The sequence below is a fragment of the Gymnodraco acuticeps genome, unplaced genomic scaffold (genome assembly GCF_902827175.1).
Source record: "Gymnodraco acuticeps unplaced genomic scaffold, fGymAcu1.1, whole genome shotgun sequence".
NCBI classification, from domain to species: Eukaryota; Metazoa; Chordata; class Actinopteri; order Perciformes; family Bathydraconidae; genus Gymnodraco; species Gymnodraco acuticeps.
In genome coordinates, this window is record NW_022991159.1 from 109,347 (window position 1) to 128,137 (window position 18,791).

General features: G+C 42.4%; 1 protein-coding gene across 2 annotated transcripts in view; it reads right to left on the reverse strand.

Moving 5' to 3' along the window:
* Window positions 1-9,583: 9,583 nt before the first annotated feature.
* Window positions 9,584-18,791, reverse strand: part of LOC117560643 (partitioning defective 3 homolog) — a gene marked incomplete at its 5' end in the record, with an annotated part of 131,533 nt that continues 122,325 nt past the window's right edge. For both annotated transcript variants that reach the window (XM_034237578.1, XM_034237576.1), the window contains 1 exon segment: window positions 9,584-13,044. In XM_034237578.1, the coding sequence (XP_034093469.1) occupies window positions 12,648-13,044 (397 nt within the window).

Below are 18,791 nucleotides of genomic sequence, written 5' to 3' on the forward strand. Positions count from 1 at the left end.
TGTTATTACCCTTTTGTTTGCCCTTACTGTATTATTATTTAACTGTTTATTATAACAATCACAAAAGGAAGTAATGGTGTATTCCTCTGCAGGGATCAGAGACCTCGTGTGTAATTCTGAAAAATACTGAAAAAACTGAAACGTTGACTTCAATTAAATGTATTATGTCAACAGATTTCACATAACTGTATTAGGTCAGTTGAAAGCAATAATATTGAGTTGAACCTAATATTGTGTATTTAAACTTGATATTATTGCTTTCAACTGACCTAATAAATGTGGCATTTGTTGACATAATACATTTAAAGTCAATGTTTCAGTTTTTTCAGTGTATGTCACCAGTCCGAGGGATGGAAGTCTTCCTATAAAAACACAACATTTCTCTGACTCGTGTCTTTTTCATTCCTTTCAGGAGAGCACAGAGATGATCCACTCATCCTCTCAGAGGCCATCTTGGGATCCAGCCAGCTCACGGCTCAGTGTCCGGCTACAGGAGCCATGAAATCCAGGAAGGGGGTTTCATGGCTAAGTGGGGCGAAGCAGAGGAGAGCGGGGCGTGTTGGAGACATTTCATGCAGCATTTGACGGAGGGAAGGTGCATAGAATCCTGTCGGAGTCAATGTTTGTGGGATTTGAGGCTCCTTGAGGAGACTTTTCCCTTTCTGATGCAATGTGCTCGATGGAGGTCTGCAAGTGTAATAGACACGCCGTAATTATCCACCTCCTACCAATACACCCCTTACATTTCCTAGAATTGCATGTTGCATGTTCTTTCTTTTGCTACTTAGCTCTTAGGTATAGTCAGTTTTGCTCATGGTCGCTCATTATAAACACCATTACGACATATCCTCTGGGGACCATTGTTTGATGGGATGTTGGAGTAATAAAGATGGACATTTGTAGGCTTTCTGAATCAAAGCCCTGTCTCATACAAAATGAAACTAATCTGCATAATAAATTATGTTTCGAGGTAAACATATTTACTCCTGGATTATGGTTGCAGTTTGAATTAAACACATTTAGAACAAAAACGCAACCCAACTACTTGGCTAGGTTTAGTAAAGGATCATGTTTCTCATTACAGAAAATACGCTATTATTCTTTTTGGTGTGATATGTGTTATATAGGTTTGTGTGCATGTAAATGGTCTGCAAACGCTACAATCCCAAAGTTGCCTCCAGAGGGAGTTTCTCTTCTCCATTGGACTCCTTTGTTTACTTCCGGAACATTGTGACATTCCTATGAAACCCTCGCGCTTCTATTGGCTAGCGCTCCAACACATTGTACGTGATAGGCTAAGGGGCGGGACATCTCTAAGTGGTTGACCAATCACAACAGAGCCGGCCAGCTAACCAATCAGAGCAGACTGGGCTCTGGTTTCAGACAGGGGGTGAAAAGAGGTGCTGCAGCACAGGCAGTATGAGAAAAATAAAGAGCTTCTTGAACATTAAAGCATGAAGACATGTCACAGTAGAGACACTACATACAAATATAAACCATAATATGGCCCCTTTAATAAATTAAGTAATTTATTTTGGGGATAGTTTATATGTTATGTGTTTAGGATAGTACTGTGTTATATTCATGTTATGTCTTAGCCCCTCTAATGACTTTTCTGTTTGTATTATCGAGACAACTCTTTAAACTCTATTTCCTGTCCATGGTTTTCCTCTCGCCTTAGCTTTATGTCACCATTACCTCCTGAGTAAAAGAGACAGATAGTCCAGCCTTAAGTCCTCAAGAAACAAAGGCTAAACAACGTCCAATGAAATGCACTAAAATAGATAAAGCTAAGCAGGAAATGTAGCTGCCTTTTTTTCTGCAGATATTCATCTTTGTTGCATAATGTTCACCATGAGAGACTAGAGAGGCGAAGTCCCGCCCATCAACATCCTTATAGTTTTACTTCCGACTCATGGGACCTTATTTCCGAAAAAGTATGTATTGAAGTCAATGGGGAGAGAAAGATTATCTTTCAATTCCGTTTGAATTGTGCCATGAATTACACATATGATGTTTGTCAATCTTAAAAAATAAGGGTTAGACTATGAAAAATACGCAACTAGAAAGACTACAAATCCCAGAATCCCCGTCCCTCTTGCTGGCTCTTACGGAACCGACTCACTCCCCTTGTGTGTATGCACAGCTCTCAACGCGCCCAGACTTGGAGTGATATTCACCTCTTTTAATACTTTCCGCCTCATTCTGAAAGAAAGGAGTGAAATGTTCCAATGGGACGGCCATCTTGGTGTGTGGTGCGAGACGGGAGATGTAGTTCATTGAGCGTTTCACACAAGAAAGTGTTACTTCACAGTTTTACGACACATTTAAAAATGTTTTGACTTGTAAAATTATCTTTTAAATTGACAAACATCATATGTGTAATTCGTGGCACAATTCAAAAGGGATCGAAAGATAACTTTTCTCTCGCCATTGACTTCAATGCATACTTTTTCCAAAATAAGGTCCCATGGAGCTCCCCCGGAAAGGGAGGGACTTCGCCTCTCTATGTGATTAACAGACCTGTTAAACCCCGAGCCTGTTTTTCAGGTTTCAGGCTCGAAAATGACATTCCCAGAACAAATTACTATAACTTCACTTCTAAAAGGTTTATATGAATAATTGTTGTTATCAAAGCAAGGTTACATCTGTGAGTTGGATGTAGAAGTGTCAGAATCAATATAGATGTTTCTGTGTCAGAGTAAATTCAGATGGAACATAGCAAAAAAATGTAAATTCCTGTCTCTGCCTAAAGAAAACCCATTACTTATAGTGAAGACCAACCTTGAATGATGGGTTAGTAGCCTAAACGCTTTAGGAATCCAAAGTATAACATATAATAAGTACCCTGTATCAAGATTGAGGCGAAACAAGTGACATTTGACCGTTTTAGAGAGGTTTATGAAAATAAAGTCCAGGCGGAATACGCTTTGGGCACATTTGGGCACATTTGGTTCCATCAGTGCCATTTGACCTTTTTCAGGTACCAGACTATAAAAATCATTGTATTACATTGAATCATCACTATAGGTATTCATTCCACCCAAAACAAAAAAATATTAAAAAAAATATATATATATTTTGTAATATTTGTGTGTGAGTGTGTGTAGGTGTGTGTAAGTGTAGGTATGTGTGTGTGTGTATGTGTAGGTGTGTATGTGTAAGTGTAGCTGTGTGGGTATGTGTAGGTGTGTATGTGTAAGTGTAGCTGTGTGTGTATGTAACTGTACCAACGCACTATACAATAAAACTACACTGTAGGTCATTGTGTGTAGGTGTACTTGCACAATAAAAAAAAACGGAAACATAGGTAACATTTGACTCCAACTGGGGCAGATTTATTTCAAAGATTTTACCAACACACTATAGGCATGTAAAAACAAATATTTTACCAACACACTATACAATAAAATCACACTAGGTATATAAAAACAACAAGTATTAAAAAAAATAAAAAAACACTCAAAACGTTATACCTACGCTACCTGAACTTTATACCTACCTGAATGTTCCAGTATTTAGGTCGTGCCACTCCCTGAAACAGTTCTTTTTGACAGTGAAGCACAGAGGGACCTGGCACTTCCTGCAGTACACAGGTGTCTTCACCCTTTTGAGTCCAGCATCTAGGCCCCTCCTGCAGTTCTTCCTGACCTTGGTGGCATCTTCCCCATAATACTCGGGCATGCATGTGAGTGGTGGAGGAGGGGGTGGTGGAGGTGCAGGGCCTTCAGCAGGGCCTTCAGCAAACTCCAACAATTCTGCAGCAAGCTGCTCCCTGAAAGTCTTCTGGGTGTGTGGCTTTGTCCTGCTGGGGTCACTCCTCATCTAACAAATGTGGAAAGACAAAGAGATTAGATTAATTCACTGGCTTATACTTATAGGATAATATTGGACTATAAATGAATAATATTACACCAAATAAATAAGTAAACACATGTATATTCATTCACTGGCCATTCATTTAGAAAATGTAACTCCAAAAAGACAAGTAACACTATTTAGCATTTTGCCTAATCATTCCTGTAGCTTCTTGGCTAAGCTAACACTGTGACGCAGTTCCACCAAACACATAAGTAATATATAAAAAGGACAATATTGGACTATAAATGAATAATATTACACCAAATAAATAAGTAAACACATATATATATTCATTCACTGGCCATTCATTTAGAAAATGTAACTCCAAAAAGACGAGTAACACTATTTAGCATTTTGGCTAATCATTCCTGTTGGCTAAGCTAACACTGTTATGCAGTTCCACCAAACACAAAAGTAATATATAAAAACAGAGAGATTACATACCTTTCCCGTGGTGGAAGTTCAACATCCGAGTCACTACTATCCGGATCCAGGTCTGGCTGGAGGAGATCTTCATCATCCGACGAAGAGTCATCTGGTATGATCATAGCCCCGCTAGCATCTCTAGCACCTGCTCGGTGGTGAAGCTCTCCCTTCTGGCTGCGTAATGGAGCCGGAGCGGGCGTAGTTTACACTACGCAGGATCATATCTTTGGAACCCATTGGTCGATTTGGGTGATTGACACCTTTTCTGAACCGTTAGAGCCAATAGAATCGAGTGACAGTTAGTAAGTCCCGCTAAACACTTACGTCAAGTAGAGAGAGGTTTGCGTAAACAGCACGTGAGACAGCATTAGCTCGGGACTGCAAAACGTTATACCTACTCTGCTGCCATGATTGTAATGATAGATTATCAGGAACAATTCTAAAGTGACTAAGAGACATTGGATTAACCTTAAGCAGCGTTTTTATTCCCTTGAACAAGAGCTTTGATCACAAAACAGCAACGGTAAGACATCATTATTGTTATGGTTTTGAAAACTGTTGTTTTTTTTCTTCTCTGTTCTGGCTGCTTGCTCAGTAAATTTGTGTCATACAGTGATGATACTTATAACGAAATAATCTGTGGAGTATCAGCTTTCAGATGATATGTAGTTTGTGCAGAACATATTAAGTTTTAAAGATCGTTTTTGCTAGTTAGCACCGGAAGTAGCATCTGCCCGTTTTAGCTAAGGGCTAATGCTAACGCTTCTTGTGAGACTTGTGTTTTGTTTCGGTAAAAATGGTTCGTATCGTCAGTTAGCTGAGATTCTTCTCGTTAATCTGGTATAACACATTAATAGGTTTTTAAATATTAAGATGCCCTGAGACACAGTGTCGTGAAAAAAAAAACAGGGTCCCCGCCGGCGGGGACCTTCGGGCTTAACAGGTGAACAGAGCCTTGTTTGCAAAAAAACAACAATAACCCTTTTTTAAATATTAAACAGTGCAAGGAAACGTAGGAAGTAAATCTAGAAAGTACATACGCTAGATAGAGAAAATGTGACTGATAAATGTTTGTATTGGAGACAGACAAGAGGGATCTCATCTCACCACAATAACACTCACTCACATTCAGTGTTTTAGAAAAGTCACTGCAAATGGGTTTAAATGTCCTAAATCTGCACAAGAGAAAACGCTCATGGACAAACGTTTTATTCTTGCAATATATCAGCAACATAGATTTACAAGATTGTTGAGCCCTTATAGTTTTAAAGGTCAACACTTTCAGGATATCACAGTAAAAGAAAACTCTTTCCAGATGTCCGACGAGAGGAAAGGAGGTTAAATCTGAAGGACTTCCTCGGTTCGTTGTGTCTGTAATCTTGATTTACGGTCCTGTGTCTTCTCCCTCTTTTGCAACTTCTCCAGCTTCCTCTCCAAATTCCACGAGCATGTTGTAATCTGTGAGTTATCCATCCTCAACATAAAGAAAGACAAAACCCCACTAAGTGAGCAGAAACAGGTGTCACCTCCGAAACAGCCGCTTATCCGACCTCCCAGTAAGCTCAGCAGCTAAACCGCCCCCCCCCGTGAGAGGTGAGCATGACATTAAAGGAAATGATAGGCTGGGTTAATGGCGACACGCTGCACAGAGGGAAGCGAGCTGTGTCTGTCAAATAAAGGGTTTAGCAGCCTCTTGTTGTGGCGCTCTGTTTACAGAAAGGGGCTACGGCTGAGATGCTCCGTGACTTTGCTCCGGGGCGATGTGGCGCACATTCAAATGTTGCTGCGCTGCTTAAAGGAGAACGAGGAATAATGCAGGAGGGAAAGTTTACTGGGCTCCAGAGCAGGATGTTGCTGGTGTGTGTGTGTGTGTGTGTGTGTGTGTGTGTGTGTGTGTGTGTGGTGTGTGTGTGTGTGTGTGTGTGTGTGTGTGTGTGTGTGTGTGGCCTAGCATTACTATACTTGTGGGGACCTAAATCTGTTTACACAGTCACGTGTGGGGACTCGCCTCCCTTATGGGGACACAATGGAGGACCCCATGAGGGAAATCATTAATTTTAGGGTGAAGACTTGGTTAGGGTTAGGATAAGGGTAAGGGTTAGGGTTAGGCATGTGTTGGTTATAGTTAAGGTTAGGATAAGTCTTCAGGAAATGCATGTGAGTCAATGTAATGTCCCCTGAGGCCTGTACTACGACGCAGGATTTTCGCTTAGCCGGCTAACTTCAGGGAAAACTCGGGCTTTCCGGTCCTACGACGCTGGTTCTCTTTTTAGCGGGCTAGATCTCCATAGTAACTTATGCTGTGCAGCTAACCTGCCCCGGAGCAGGTTAGGTTGTAGGCTAAGAGCTCAACTCAGTGAAAATACTGCCTGCTGACCAATCAGAGCTCAGTGTGCGGAGTTTAAAGCGATCAAGTCATATTACAGGAGAAAGGAAATACAGAAAAACTGCTGTTGCAGGAAAGACGGCCGGCAAAAATCACTGACTGTGTGAACGTGAACATTAATAGAATATCACCTCCATCTTCAGAGCAATCTGACTATTATAACATTAGCGTTAAGAAAGCTTACTTAAATATCTGCCACAACATAAGTAACCGGAGGGGTAGGGTTAGGGTTAGGGTAATGTTGTGAATGGAGTGGCCCATGGTGGTGGTGGGGTTATGTTATGGACGACGAACACAGGCCACTCAATTCACAACATTACCCTAACCCTAACCCTAACCCTACCCCTCACACCAGATACTGACTGGTTTTCGGACCCCCCCAGACCCCCCCCAATAAAGCATAAATGCACGTTTCAGAGTGGCCTTTTATTGTGGCCAGCCTAAGGCACACCTGTGCAATAATCATGCTGTCTAATCAGCATCTTGATATGCCACACCTGTGAGGTGGGATGGATTATCTCGGCAAAGGAGAAGTGCTCACTATCACAGATTTTTTCAGATTTGTCAACAATATTTGAGAGAAATGGTTATTTTGTGTATATAGACAATGTTTTAGATATTTGAGTTCATCTCATGAAAAATGGGAGCAAAAACAAAAGTGTTGCTTTTATCTTTTTGTTCAGTGTATTTAAATGAAGGCAAAACAAAAACAGAGAAAAAACAAATTCATTTTTGAGATAAAGTTTGATAGGCAAATGTTTTAGTTATTACAAAATTGAAATGAACTGAGAGGCATTTAAAATTACTTTCGCAATTACCTATTAAAATTCAATTATTGCTTTAATCATTTGAAGGCAGAACAGGAGATTATAATCATCAAACAACAACAATTTCCGAAGACTTATGAATGCATCATTGAAATGCAAATTAAGTTTTTCAATTCATAAAAGCATCTTTTTATTAATTTGTTGTAATGTGTCGTTAATAAAATGGCACACTTTGGTCTCCATACCTGTAGGCTTCTTGAAGACGTACCTGCTTTTAGTTTCTGAATGCAAAGCAGCACCAACACTCATGCAGACTATTTATAATTTTCCACAGGCATTATAAAAACCTGGCCAAGTGTCACGAGCATGATGCTGTGATGAAAGCTTTTACGCCCAAACACATTAGCCTGATGTTTACCGTTAATAAAGACCTGATGTAATGGAGGTTAATTCTTGCACTGGAGGGCTGCCATCCCATCTATCACGCAGGTTTCTGGATGTCAGTGTGCAGCTTTTGGCAGAGCTGAACCAGGCGAAGGTTGTGCAAGGAGGATCACCTGTAAGAGGGTTCTTTTATTGGTGAGAGATCAAAGTGCTCACGGGGTAATGGAAAGATTGTGGTTGTGTAGATGGAGCCAAGAGAAACAAGCCCATCAATTAAAGGAACTTCTGCAGGCGGACAAACACATGGGGGTGCATACTGATTATTTCATGGATCATTACACTGAAAACTAAATCTGGTTAATGCTAACAATAGACACAAAGTAATACATCTTTTTGCTACATGATATTGCCTTGAACAACAACACTTAATGAGTACAGCCCTGCTTATCTGTGGCTCCACTTTGGCACAGAGGTGCTTTGTGCTAAATGTCATTATTATAGCATGCTAAAAAAAATTGTTTTGTAAAGCATGCATAATGTTTAACATGCTCACAGTCTTAGCTTAGCGTGTTTGCATGCTAACACTGGCTACTTAGCACTTAGGTATAGTCAGTATTGCAGGTACATGGTCCCTCATTATAAACACCATTAGGATATATCCTCTGGAGACCATTGTGTGATGGGCTGTCGATGTAATAAAGTTAGCGTTGCTTATAACATAAATCAAGACAAAAAAGCAACCCAACTACTAAGATAAGTTTAGTAAAGGATCACGTATCTCATTACAGAAAATACGTATGTTTGAAATGTCCGTTATGTTATGGATTTAAGATTTTAAATGTCACTGTTGACACAAAGACTCTTCAATATGCAAAAACAAAATCCAAGACAATTTACTTTGTTAAAAAGACATAGTAGAACAAAAAAGGCCCTAGTCAAACTGTACTTACCCTATCATGTAACTGTGCTTTTGGGCAACAACAGCATCAAAGAATCACTCTAATAGACTCAAGAGATGAAGCTCAGATTCACAAACTGACTGACATTTACTGCAGTAAAGGGGCACGATGTATGTTCCACATTTGAGCAGAATTTGAATACCAATGTAAAGAGGATCAGTTGAAAAGACGTCCTGTATCTCCCCGCCTGTGAGTGCCTCACTAATGCAAACCCCGGTGTGCTTCCTCAGTGCAACTTAAGCAAAAGCTCTGATGGTCGACTCTGTCCGAGGCATGACGACATGTTTTCTGACTGCACAACCCTCTCTAAAGTTATCTTTCTTATTCAAATACTACAAGTCAATAACGGATAAAAAGTCAAGATGTGCCAAAGGGATTTCTCTGAGTCTACTTCTTGTCATCAGATCAGTTTCTTCCAACACCGGTAGGCTTTAATGCATTAATGGTGTTTGGTTAGGCTGTCACCTTTGACCCCTCTGAACAAAAACAGTAGCAGTGAGCGGCTCAGCAGACAATGGGAACAAAGCTGGACTTAATAACAGGAAACAGTGATGTTCAGGGAGATTACCTCGGTGTGTTTAACAGATCACTTACACAGGTTGTTGCAGAAAAGCCAGTTACGCTTGTGCCACAGCTTAATGTGGTTTCATGTTATTTAGTATCTGTGTCCATAAACCCCTCTGTTGGACTCAGAAGAAGACATCGGCTGCCAGACCTGACAGACTCTCTTCTGCTTAATGAAACCATTGTTTGATCCCGGTTTAAAGCCAGGGTCGAGGAAAGAAAAAGCAAAACAGACAAAGGTTGTAAACAGGATGGAACAGCCTTCCGTTTTATTCTAAATTTGATATGTACAGGAAAAAAGTGGCTGCATACATTTCTTAATATATCATGTAAAAGTTCGCAAAAACAATTGCACATCATCAGCTTCCATTTTCTTTTTATACTTTAAAACACATCATGTTACAGCATGGTTGAAGGCAATGTCAAACGGGATACAAATACACTGATATCCGCTCGTAAAGTGTTGGCTCTGGAACATCAAATACAAAAAAGCTTCAGGAAGGAGTACCCCATCGAATGACACATTATCATATGATATTAAAAATGTCTAAAGATCACACTGTAGTGTCACTGACAAACAAATCACATCGTGTCCCTCTTTGTGTAAAATATCGTGATATATATCAGGCACTTATCGACATCACACCCCGTGGCTTATGACGTTGTGAGCAAAGGTCGGAAAAGATCCTTCGATCGAGACGCCCCTAGTGTTCACAGCACTTTTTCTGAGTGGAGATATGTTTTACCCTACACTGCTTTGATTATTTGGTTACAGTTTCATCAGCCCCATATTGCGTTCGTGTCATCTTACCTAAAAGCATGCAGAAAGGATTTGTTAGTTTAGCTTATAGCAGAGTAGATTTGTGAACTTTCCTCGGGTTAAAATACAGGTTTAAACACCGGGAAATGCCATTAAGGTCATTTCTTCTTCATCTTCTTACTTTCATTTAGTACCCCTACTCAGCCTGTAGCTTTCCCAGCAAGGGGCTTCATTAACCAATAGGAGATAATGCATGTCATGCGGCTTCGCTCTGAATATGGAGTGTGTAGGAGTGAAGGGCAATTACACACCGCTTGTTTGTTTTCCACAGCTCGATGATGGCCGTCTTTTTTTTTTTCTTTTGTATTTCCCTTTTGTTTTAAGTTTCACCTCAGCTCGATCTCATCTGTCTGCTCACAGGCAGAGAGCATGATGTCACAAACATTAGGGACTTCAATGCGGGGAAGGTTCAGACTCAGAGAATCGGTGGTGGGATGGTGGCAGGAATTTTAAAGCGTGTCTCATCAATTCCCATGTTTTTTGTTCCTGAATTAAAACGACCGCACACAGTGGGCTAGCATGAATCACAATGAAAACGTAACTGGTTTAACCCAAATAACAGAAATTCAAATCGTTTTTATTACTTTTGTTGAGATTGTCTCGACCCTATTAAAGTGGAGGTTAGTTAACATTTCATTTGTGGTCCTCATAGCAGATTCCAAACATAGCATTGTCTCTTGAAGTGTCGTGTTTTAGGCCCAGTCGAGACAGCCTTTATCACATTTTCCAGGCAATTAAATCTGCGTGAAACTTTGGCACCGCAGGTTGAGCTATTACCACGCAATTATTTTTAAAAGGAGGAAGCTAATTATGCTACCTGGCTGTCCAACTCTCTGTAGCATCAACTGCTCCACAAAATAGGAATGATAACTACACAGAAGTTGATGCATCCAAATACTTATTTAGCAGTGAGAGCCTACTGTGCTGTCAGTGACAAACGTAACTGACCACTAATTGGCTAGCTTGCTAACTGTCAGTCAGCGGACTGACAGTTAGCAAGCTAGCCAATTCAGAGAGCTATTGTGACTGCTAGCAATGTTCTGGCGGGCTAATTAGCCCTTCGATTAAGTTACTAAATCTCGGTTTTAGGTTGACACGCGTCAAAGAAAACATAGGTAGGGTTCTAATCTTTATTGCCTCACTTACTTTCTTTTAAAATGTCTGGAAGAAAGCAGTTCTAGTCATTTTTGGGAGAAGAGTGTCGGCTAAATGCTTAAAAAGGTTAAAATACAGAAAGCAATTGAACGCAATTAACTCCTGAGGACAATTGCACTACCCTTTTGTTGAAAAACAGGAGAAAAGCTCCAGCTAATCTCACACTGGCTTATTGTCTCGCTACCCATCTTTATTCTGGATTTCTTTTTTTTGCTGCTGCTTTAATTCCTCCCTTTATGTCAGAAGCCGGGCCCTCTGTCGGTTCCTCTGGTGGCAGCGCTCGCTGGCTCTGGCAGGCAGCAGGTGGCTTGTGATGAAACATTCAGTGCAGAGCCTGACTCGGGAGACGTGGGGAGGAGGAGGGGGAGGGTGGTGGGGGGGGGGGGGGGAGGGTGATATGAGAGGAAGGTGGGGAATGAGCGAAAGAGGAAAGGAGGATAAAGGTGGGGGTGTTGAGGTAGAAGAAAGAAAGGTAACAAACCGAAAGGCGACAAGAGGAGGAAAGGAAGCCAGAGATCCAGACAGACGGGCCAGCAAGCAAGCCCAGAGCGGAGCAGGGGGGCCAGGCAGAGGATCAGAGCTGTCTACCCTCAGCCTGGGTCTCCTCCACGGAGATAACACACGGTATGAATCATTTATGAGGGGGGCTTTTTATCATTAACACACACACACACACACTGTGCCCTCCTTTTTTCATACACTTTGCCTTGTTTTCTCTTCTCCCCGGGGAGCACTCGAGTGAGAGATGCTCGATCGCTGAGGAGTGGAGAAAACAGAATGCGGAGGAGAAGTATCGGTGGGGGTTGAACGTTAAAAGAAATGAATGGAAAATGATTTGTGAGCGACGGGACGAGTCATCCACGGGACGCTTTGGAAAGCCACGTTCTTGATGGTGAAACATGTAAGTTGTCACATGCCCACACATAAACCCACAGAAGGTAACGCCTCGCCATGGGCTCATCAGAACGCCCACTCCCTCGCCTGTCTGCCCATTTGATTGTCAGAACACGGTGGTGCCAGACCTCGATGAATCAGAGTCCTGGACAAATGTGAACATGCATCGTGTTTGTGAATGCAGAGAAGGCACTGAGCGTCTGTAGGAGGCTGACTGACTGACGGGTTTAGGTCATCGGCACAGTGAGGGATTTAACACAAACAGCCACATACTGAGCACACTTCACATCTGTTTACCTCTAAGATCATCGCTAGGCTATAAGACCTCTAGGTTGTCCCTTTTTGTAGCTGCTGTCTCTTCAAGGTAATCCCCTTAGCTCCTGTAGCAAGTTCTCTGATCAGCATTTTGTCCATTAGTCCAAGAATACTCCTCAAGAATAAAAAAGTCTTCCTTTTTCTGAACCGATTCTATTAAGCCTTGCTAACTGCGAAGGTGAGGGCGGCACATCATGGCGGTACGGACCCTTGGGGGAGGCTGGGTCCTTCAGGTGTGCTGAGGGGTATCCTTCATAGCTGCTGCTAACAATGCTCTCCTGCATTAACTTCCCTTTGGCTTCCTGCTCTCGCCGCCTCTGTTCCTGCCTCAGGAGCTCCTGGGCCTCCAGAAGGACGCGTGCGTTGACACCACCCCCCCCAGGGTAGCCGTTCCTGGATCCCTGGTAGCTCGAGTACCGTGGGTTGTCCTTTGCCGTCTGGAACACTTCGCCAGGAGGGCAGGCTTTGTCCCACGAGTCCTGGGAGACGGTGCTGGAGTTCTTCCTGGGTTGCCTGGTGTGGGAAGAGGGAACAAGAGAGGAACATGTCAGATGTGACTCCGTGAACCCCTAACCCTAATATGGGCCAGTGTGTAGTGAAGACGCTTACATTTCATTAAGCCAACACTCATCCAAAGCAAGTAACAATTAATACAATCAACCATATAGATACCATTAAGAAACATGTAGGCATATTTGCTTTTTTTCAAATGTGTGTTGGGTTTAACGGCCATGGTACAAGTGCGTTTTCAGACTGTGACGGGAAATGTGTAGCCTTCTTGCTGTCCTTATATCAATGGAGAGCTTGTTCAATCATTTTGAACCCTCTTTGCCACATATTGTCCTCCGGTCTGGTAGGAACAATCTCACCCCGACACAAATATTAGTTTAAAGACTATTACCTCTTGGGATAAGCCTTTGTTTTTGTATTTCTGCGGAAACGTGATTATACTGTCAGCCATATGGTAGCCAAGTATCACATTTAATATAAGTAAGACACCATTACAGCCTCACAAAGCGCCTCTGGGCAAGTATCAGCCCACGGTAAAAAGATACAGGGATAGCTAACCATGTCAAAGTCCCCTTCCAGCCCATTAGCTCCATTTCGAGACAGACGGAAACAGCCATGGGATCTGACAGATAGTAACTGCAGGCCCTCCGCAGGTGGATAAATGAGGCAACCATCTTGTCCACTTTGGATGGAGTATAGAATTCGATATATGACGGCTGACACTTGTCTTAAAGGCACGGTTGGTTGTTATGCTTCAGAGGACCTGCCCTGCCCTTTACCAGAAAAAAAATCCAGATGTGTGACATCACCTCTCATTTCTGCTTGGCTAGCCTCTTTGTGGCAGCGCTGCCTTTGTGTATTAAGTGTGTCGTAGTTTGTAAGTGTGTGTGAGTCCATACGATATGCATGAGTGTCCCAAGCCCCACAGCTCCACCCATTTATCTCAAGGGCAAAAGTAGAGCAGCGAGAGAAGAAGACGACACACAAAAACATCAATTGGCTTTTGACTCGGAGCCATGCATAATTAGCAGGTTTATCAGCCAGCTGTGAAGAAATCATGTCATTCCTGTGTTTGGATTTGAGTAGGAAGGAGAGAAAGAAAAACCCTTAATGAGAATATAAAAGGCCTTTGTTTTTATTCAACTGAAATTGAATGCAATTGGGAATGGATACGCTTCCCGATCGGTGAGATAGGAGAATATAGCCCAGGTTTATTCTTGCACACGGTTGACTGATTCCAATGTTCAGAGACAGGCGTCCTCGGCATCTGATTTCATTTCATATGTTGACAAAGAGGCCAAAGCTGGTGTGCCTCCCTGCTGAGAGATGCAAACCAGATCACTCCCTCTGTCTGATGCCGTGCCAAGGGGGGAGCATGTACATGTGTGTTAAATGCAGAAAGATGTACACGGCTCTGTATTCTGTACATGCACACTGTGAAGCATGACAGATGATACAACAGAAAGGGAGGAAAGGTGACAGAGTGAGATTGAGGGGAAAAAGGGAGACTTTGTGAGAGGTTGCAGTGCAGGGCATATAGACTTGTGGTTGTGACATGCATGCATGTGAGAGCAAATGCCACTGCAGCTGTTGAAGTCAACCTCTGGTCGCCATAGTGACATTGCTTTGGCTCTGAGATCAATGGTGCTCGTCGGTGATGGATCTGAAGGCCCTTCATCCGGCCGTCATTGTTTTGAATGGCAGTGGTTTATAGTCACTCAGCTCCTTGTTTAGGAAAAGGGTCTCCCCCAGAAGGAAACTGACCTTTATCTAAAATGAAAGCTGTTTTTAAGGAATGTTACAGCCATAAATCACGTCTCCATTCACAATCCACTCATGAAGAACGCCGCCCTGCATGAACAACATATGAATCCCATCAAGCCTGTGATCCGCTAAACGCCATATTTACTCTATGTCTCTGATTTCCTTCAATGGTATGCTCTAAGTCAAACAATAGTTAGTGTTCTCAAGATAGTACAGCGGGGGTTATCCAAACAGAACAGTCTCTTAATGGAATTAGCGGCAGAGTGAAGGAACGTGGCCACAGGATGTTGCTTCTGACCGTTGGAGCGAGACTGGAGTTCATTAATCTTTCAGCAAAGCTGCCTGCAATATTTATCAAGGAAGGGCTTTACGTCGATAACAGAGGCTTAGGAGTAAGATGGTGAAGTCATAGTAGATAAGTTTCTAATGTTGTATGTATTGTGAGTGCAAGTTGATGATGTGCACCAGGACACGTCTGCTTGGTTTGACTATGGCGGGTGTTTGAGGATTTCAAAGAGTAATTACTGACGGCTTAGGGAAACATAACTTTGATTAACATTTCCCCCTGGACAGTTCCTTCCTGAACTGACTAAATAATAAAAAATATATCTTCTTCTGGACCCTGAGGAAAACAAGTGTGCCTTAAATGTTCAAGTTCATATTAGTATTTAGTGCCTCTGCTGGGCCATGTTTTCATGCTTTAAAGGTCCCATGTCATGGCCATTTCTACTGATCCCCCCTGTGAGCCCAGTGTGCTCTGATTGGTCGGGACGTTTGCGAGGCTCGCTGCTCAATGATCTGGCTTACTGGTGTGGTTTCCGGGTCGGCGATAAAGCGAAACTCATCCTGAGCACACAAACACTCACAGCCGAAGTAAAGACAATAAGTGTGGCTTGATATTGAGAAAGAAAAAGGTTTCTAACGCTGTGAGAATGGGTCTGCGGAGAGCATTTCTCCACCATCCCAACTCGTCTGTTACCAGCGTTCAGGGAGCTCGATGCAAGTCAATGGGACTCCCTGTTAGTTGAAAATATACGCTAAAGGTCCTGGTGTGTGAGGAGCTCCGCGGATTGGTCCATTTTGGTTCCCGGAAGAAATAAATGGAAAAAGAGAAATGTCCAACGAGGCGTTCTGGGGCAGCACAGACAGGTCTTCTCTGTGTTAGAGTTTTACTCGCTACAGGGTGTACTTTGAGGGTTTGTGACTCTGCAGACCGCTTACATGCAGAAAAACCTTCATAACACAAGGGGACGGGTGATAACCGGAAAAGCATGACATGGGACCTTTAAGTCAAAAAGCTCTTTATTTTTCTCATACTGCCTGTGCAGCACCTCTTTTCACCCTCTGTCTGAAACCAGGCCAAATCCAAGTTACTCTTCCGAACTTGTATTTTATTATTGATATGAACTTTAAGGCTAATGTAGACGTGGCAGTGCATGACATTAAGGATTTTGGGAGATGGCCCTGTGGGCCGTCAAAGCTAATTTACAGATGGCCCTGAGCCCAATGGAGATTGCCCTGAAAAATGTGCGCGGACATAATGACGCACGAAGGGTTTTGGGGGGCCTCCCCCTAGAACATTTAGATTTGTACAGGTCTTAGATGCTGTCTGGTGCATTCTCTAGACTGAATTATAAGATGAACCACCACAATATTATATTATACAATTTCAAGTTTATTCTTCATTTCACTTGTTTGTTTGTTCTTGTTTGTTTGCTCGCTTGCATGCCCTGCATAGCTATATGAAATACTTAAGTTGTTGGTCAAGACACTTTCCATCTGATGAAAGCAAATGCCTTCCCAGATGGAAACAAGTAGAAAACATTACATTCAGTTATTAATGCCAAAACAAACATTATTTACACTATTATGGCCCCTGTTAAAAATGTTTGTAATGTTATCTACTGTAAGTTGGTCGAACGAATGCCTTCTCATCCGGAAGCTGACCGAGCAGACCCGAGCAGTAGTCGAGAGGAGCCGAGCGCATCCGCGAAGCACACAAAATGGCGACGTCAGAGTTCCCGTTAGCCGGCAAATCTAAATCTCTTCGGTCAAAATGTCCGGTCAAAATAATTTCCCTTTAGCGCAATACCGCTTCAGTTGCGCCACTTATGTGACAGACAAGAAGAGTATGTGACAGACATGAATAGTCAATTCTAATGTCTAACACTTAATGTGGAGAAAGAGATTTCCTGTATGGGTTGATTGTGCGTTGATCTGTTGGTAATGCCTCGGGGTTCCGGTGGGCATGTAAACAAATGCATAATGCTGCGCTATACTTTGTGGCCTCACACAGTTGCATAGCGACACTTATTGTTTAGGTGTCTTTTAATAAGCAGGTAGTCATATCATCTAGAACTAGCTGGATCTGATCGATATGGACATAAACGCGAGTGAAGTCTAATCTGACGGGAGAGAGAGATCAGCTGCTGCGGTGAGCGGACAAAACACACACTTCAGGTTAGAATATCACACGTAGCTATTTTAATTACCTCTCAAACTACCTGAACTAGTTACAGATATGTTTAGTTTTACTGTCGGGTCACTCATTACTGGATCCGCGAGCTGCATGATACTGGCATAATAGATTGCCCGATCGGGCAACCAGCAGGTGAGGCTTCATTGCCCGAGCTAAATACTAGATGGCCCCGGGCCATCGGGCAGTCCTTAATGTCGAGCCCTGCGTGGGGACATATTGATACTGGGCGTTGCACTCCCCATAAATACTGACATTACTCATAGTTAAACTAGTCAGAAGTTTCTTGGCAACTTGATGAAACCGAGTAACTCATTAGCAAACACTAGAGAGTCTGTTTCATCTTGACATTTTGTGTTAAAGTTCACAGTAAAAGTACATTTTCAGAGTGTTCCATCTAAAGTGGATGAAAAATTAAAGGGTCTTTTGAAAGTTTTCACACATTTACATCATGTGGGTGTCAGATCATGTAGAGCCAGGTTTTGTCTATTGTCTTTGAAAGCATGCATCAAAGGTTTACTCTGGAAGTTAAATAGTTCACAACACACACACACACACACACACACACACACACACACACACACACACACACAACACACACACACACACACACACACACACACACACACACACACACACACACACACACACACACACACACACACACACACACACACACACACCACACACACACACACACACACACACACACACACACACACACACAGCACTTCCTGGAACAACAAGCAGTCATATCACGCAGATCAAAGGGAATTACATTAAGGGAGAGGAAAGCAATCATGTCAGATCTGTGTGAGAGGGTAACATGATCTGTCTGTCTGTGTCTGTGTGTGTCTGTGTGTGTGTGTGTGTATAGGTGTGTGGTTTGAAATTGACCAGCTGTGACCCTCTTTCTTACTCGTATATAATCTGCTCTCATGACTATAATAAGCCACAGTGAATGTGACATAATCAGACAGGCGTACACACAAATCACTTCTTGAGATACATTACGTTAAATCACAGATCTAAAATAGATACAAACACAGTCACAACCTCCTGGACGCATCTTACATTAGACGGCAGGAACACGAGAGCACACACATCTCCTATAGCAGCACATATTGATTGTAAGACAGACAGAAACAAACATGTTGGGAAAATACTGAATGTACTCTTCCTATCTCAGAGTCCACATGATAACAAAGGTATCCCAACTGTAGCTGTGAACATGACAGGATGTGTGATTACCTAGAAGAGCATCAGGACTGTTTGAGGCAGATGATAGCTATGTGATTAACATGATGATTCAGCCTCTATGGAGAGAGACATCAAGCATGCTCATTTCTGACGTGGAGCTAATCTGAAGTAAACATTGAATACTGCTTTCTATTCCTCCATCTTGTGACTGTGTAACTCCCTCTCTTGGATATCAGCATGTGAAGGACACTGTTCAGGAACTAGTTGATGCTCTGTATGTGATGACTACTTCCATTCTGGAGAGGATCAC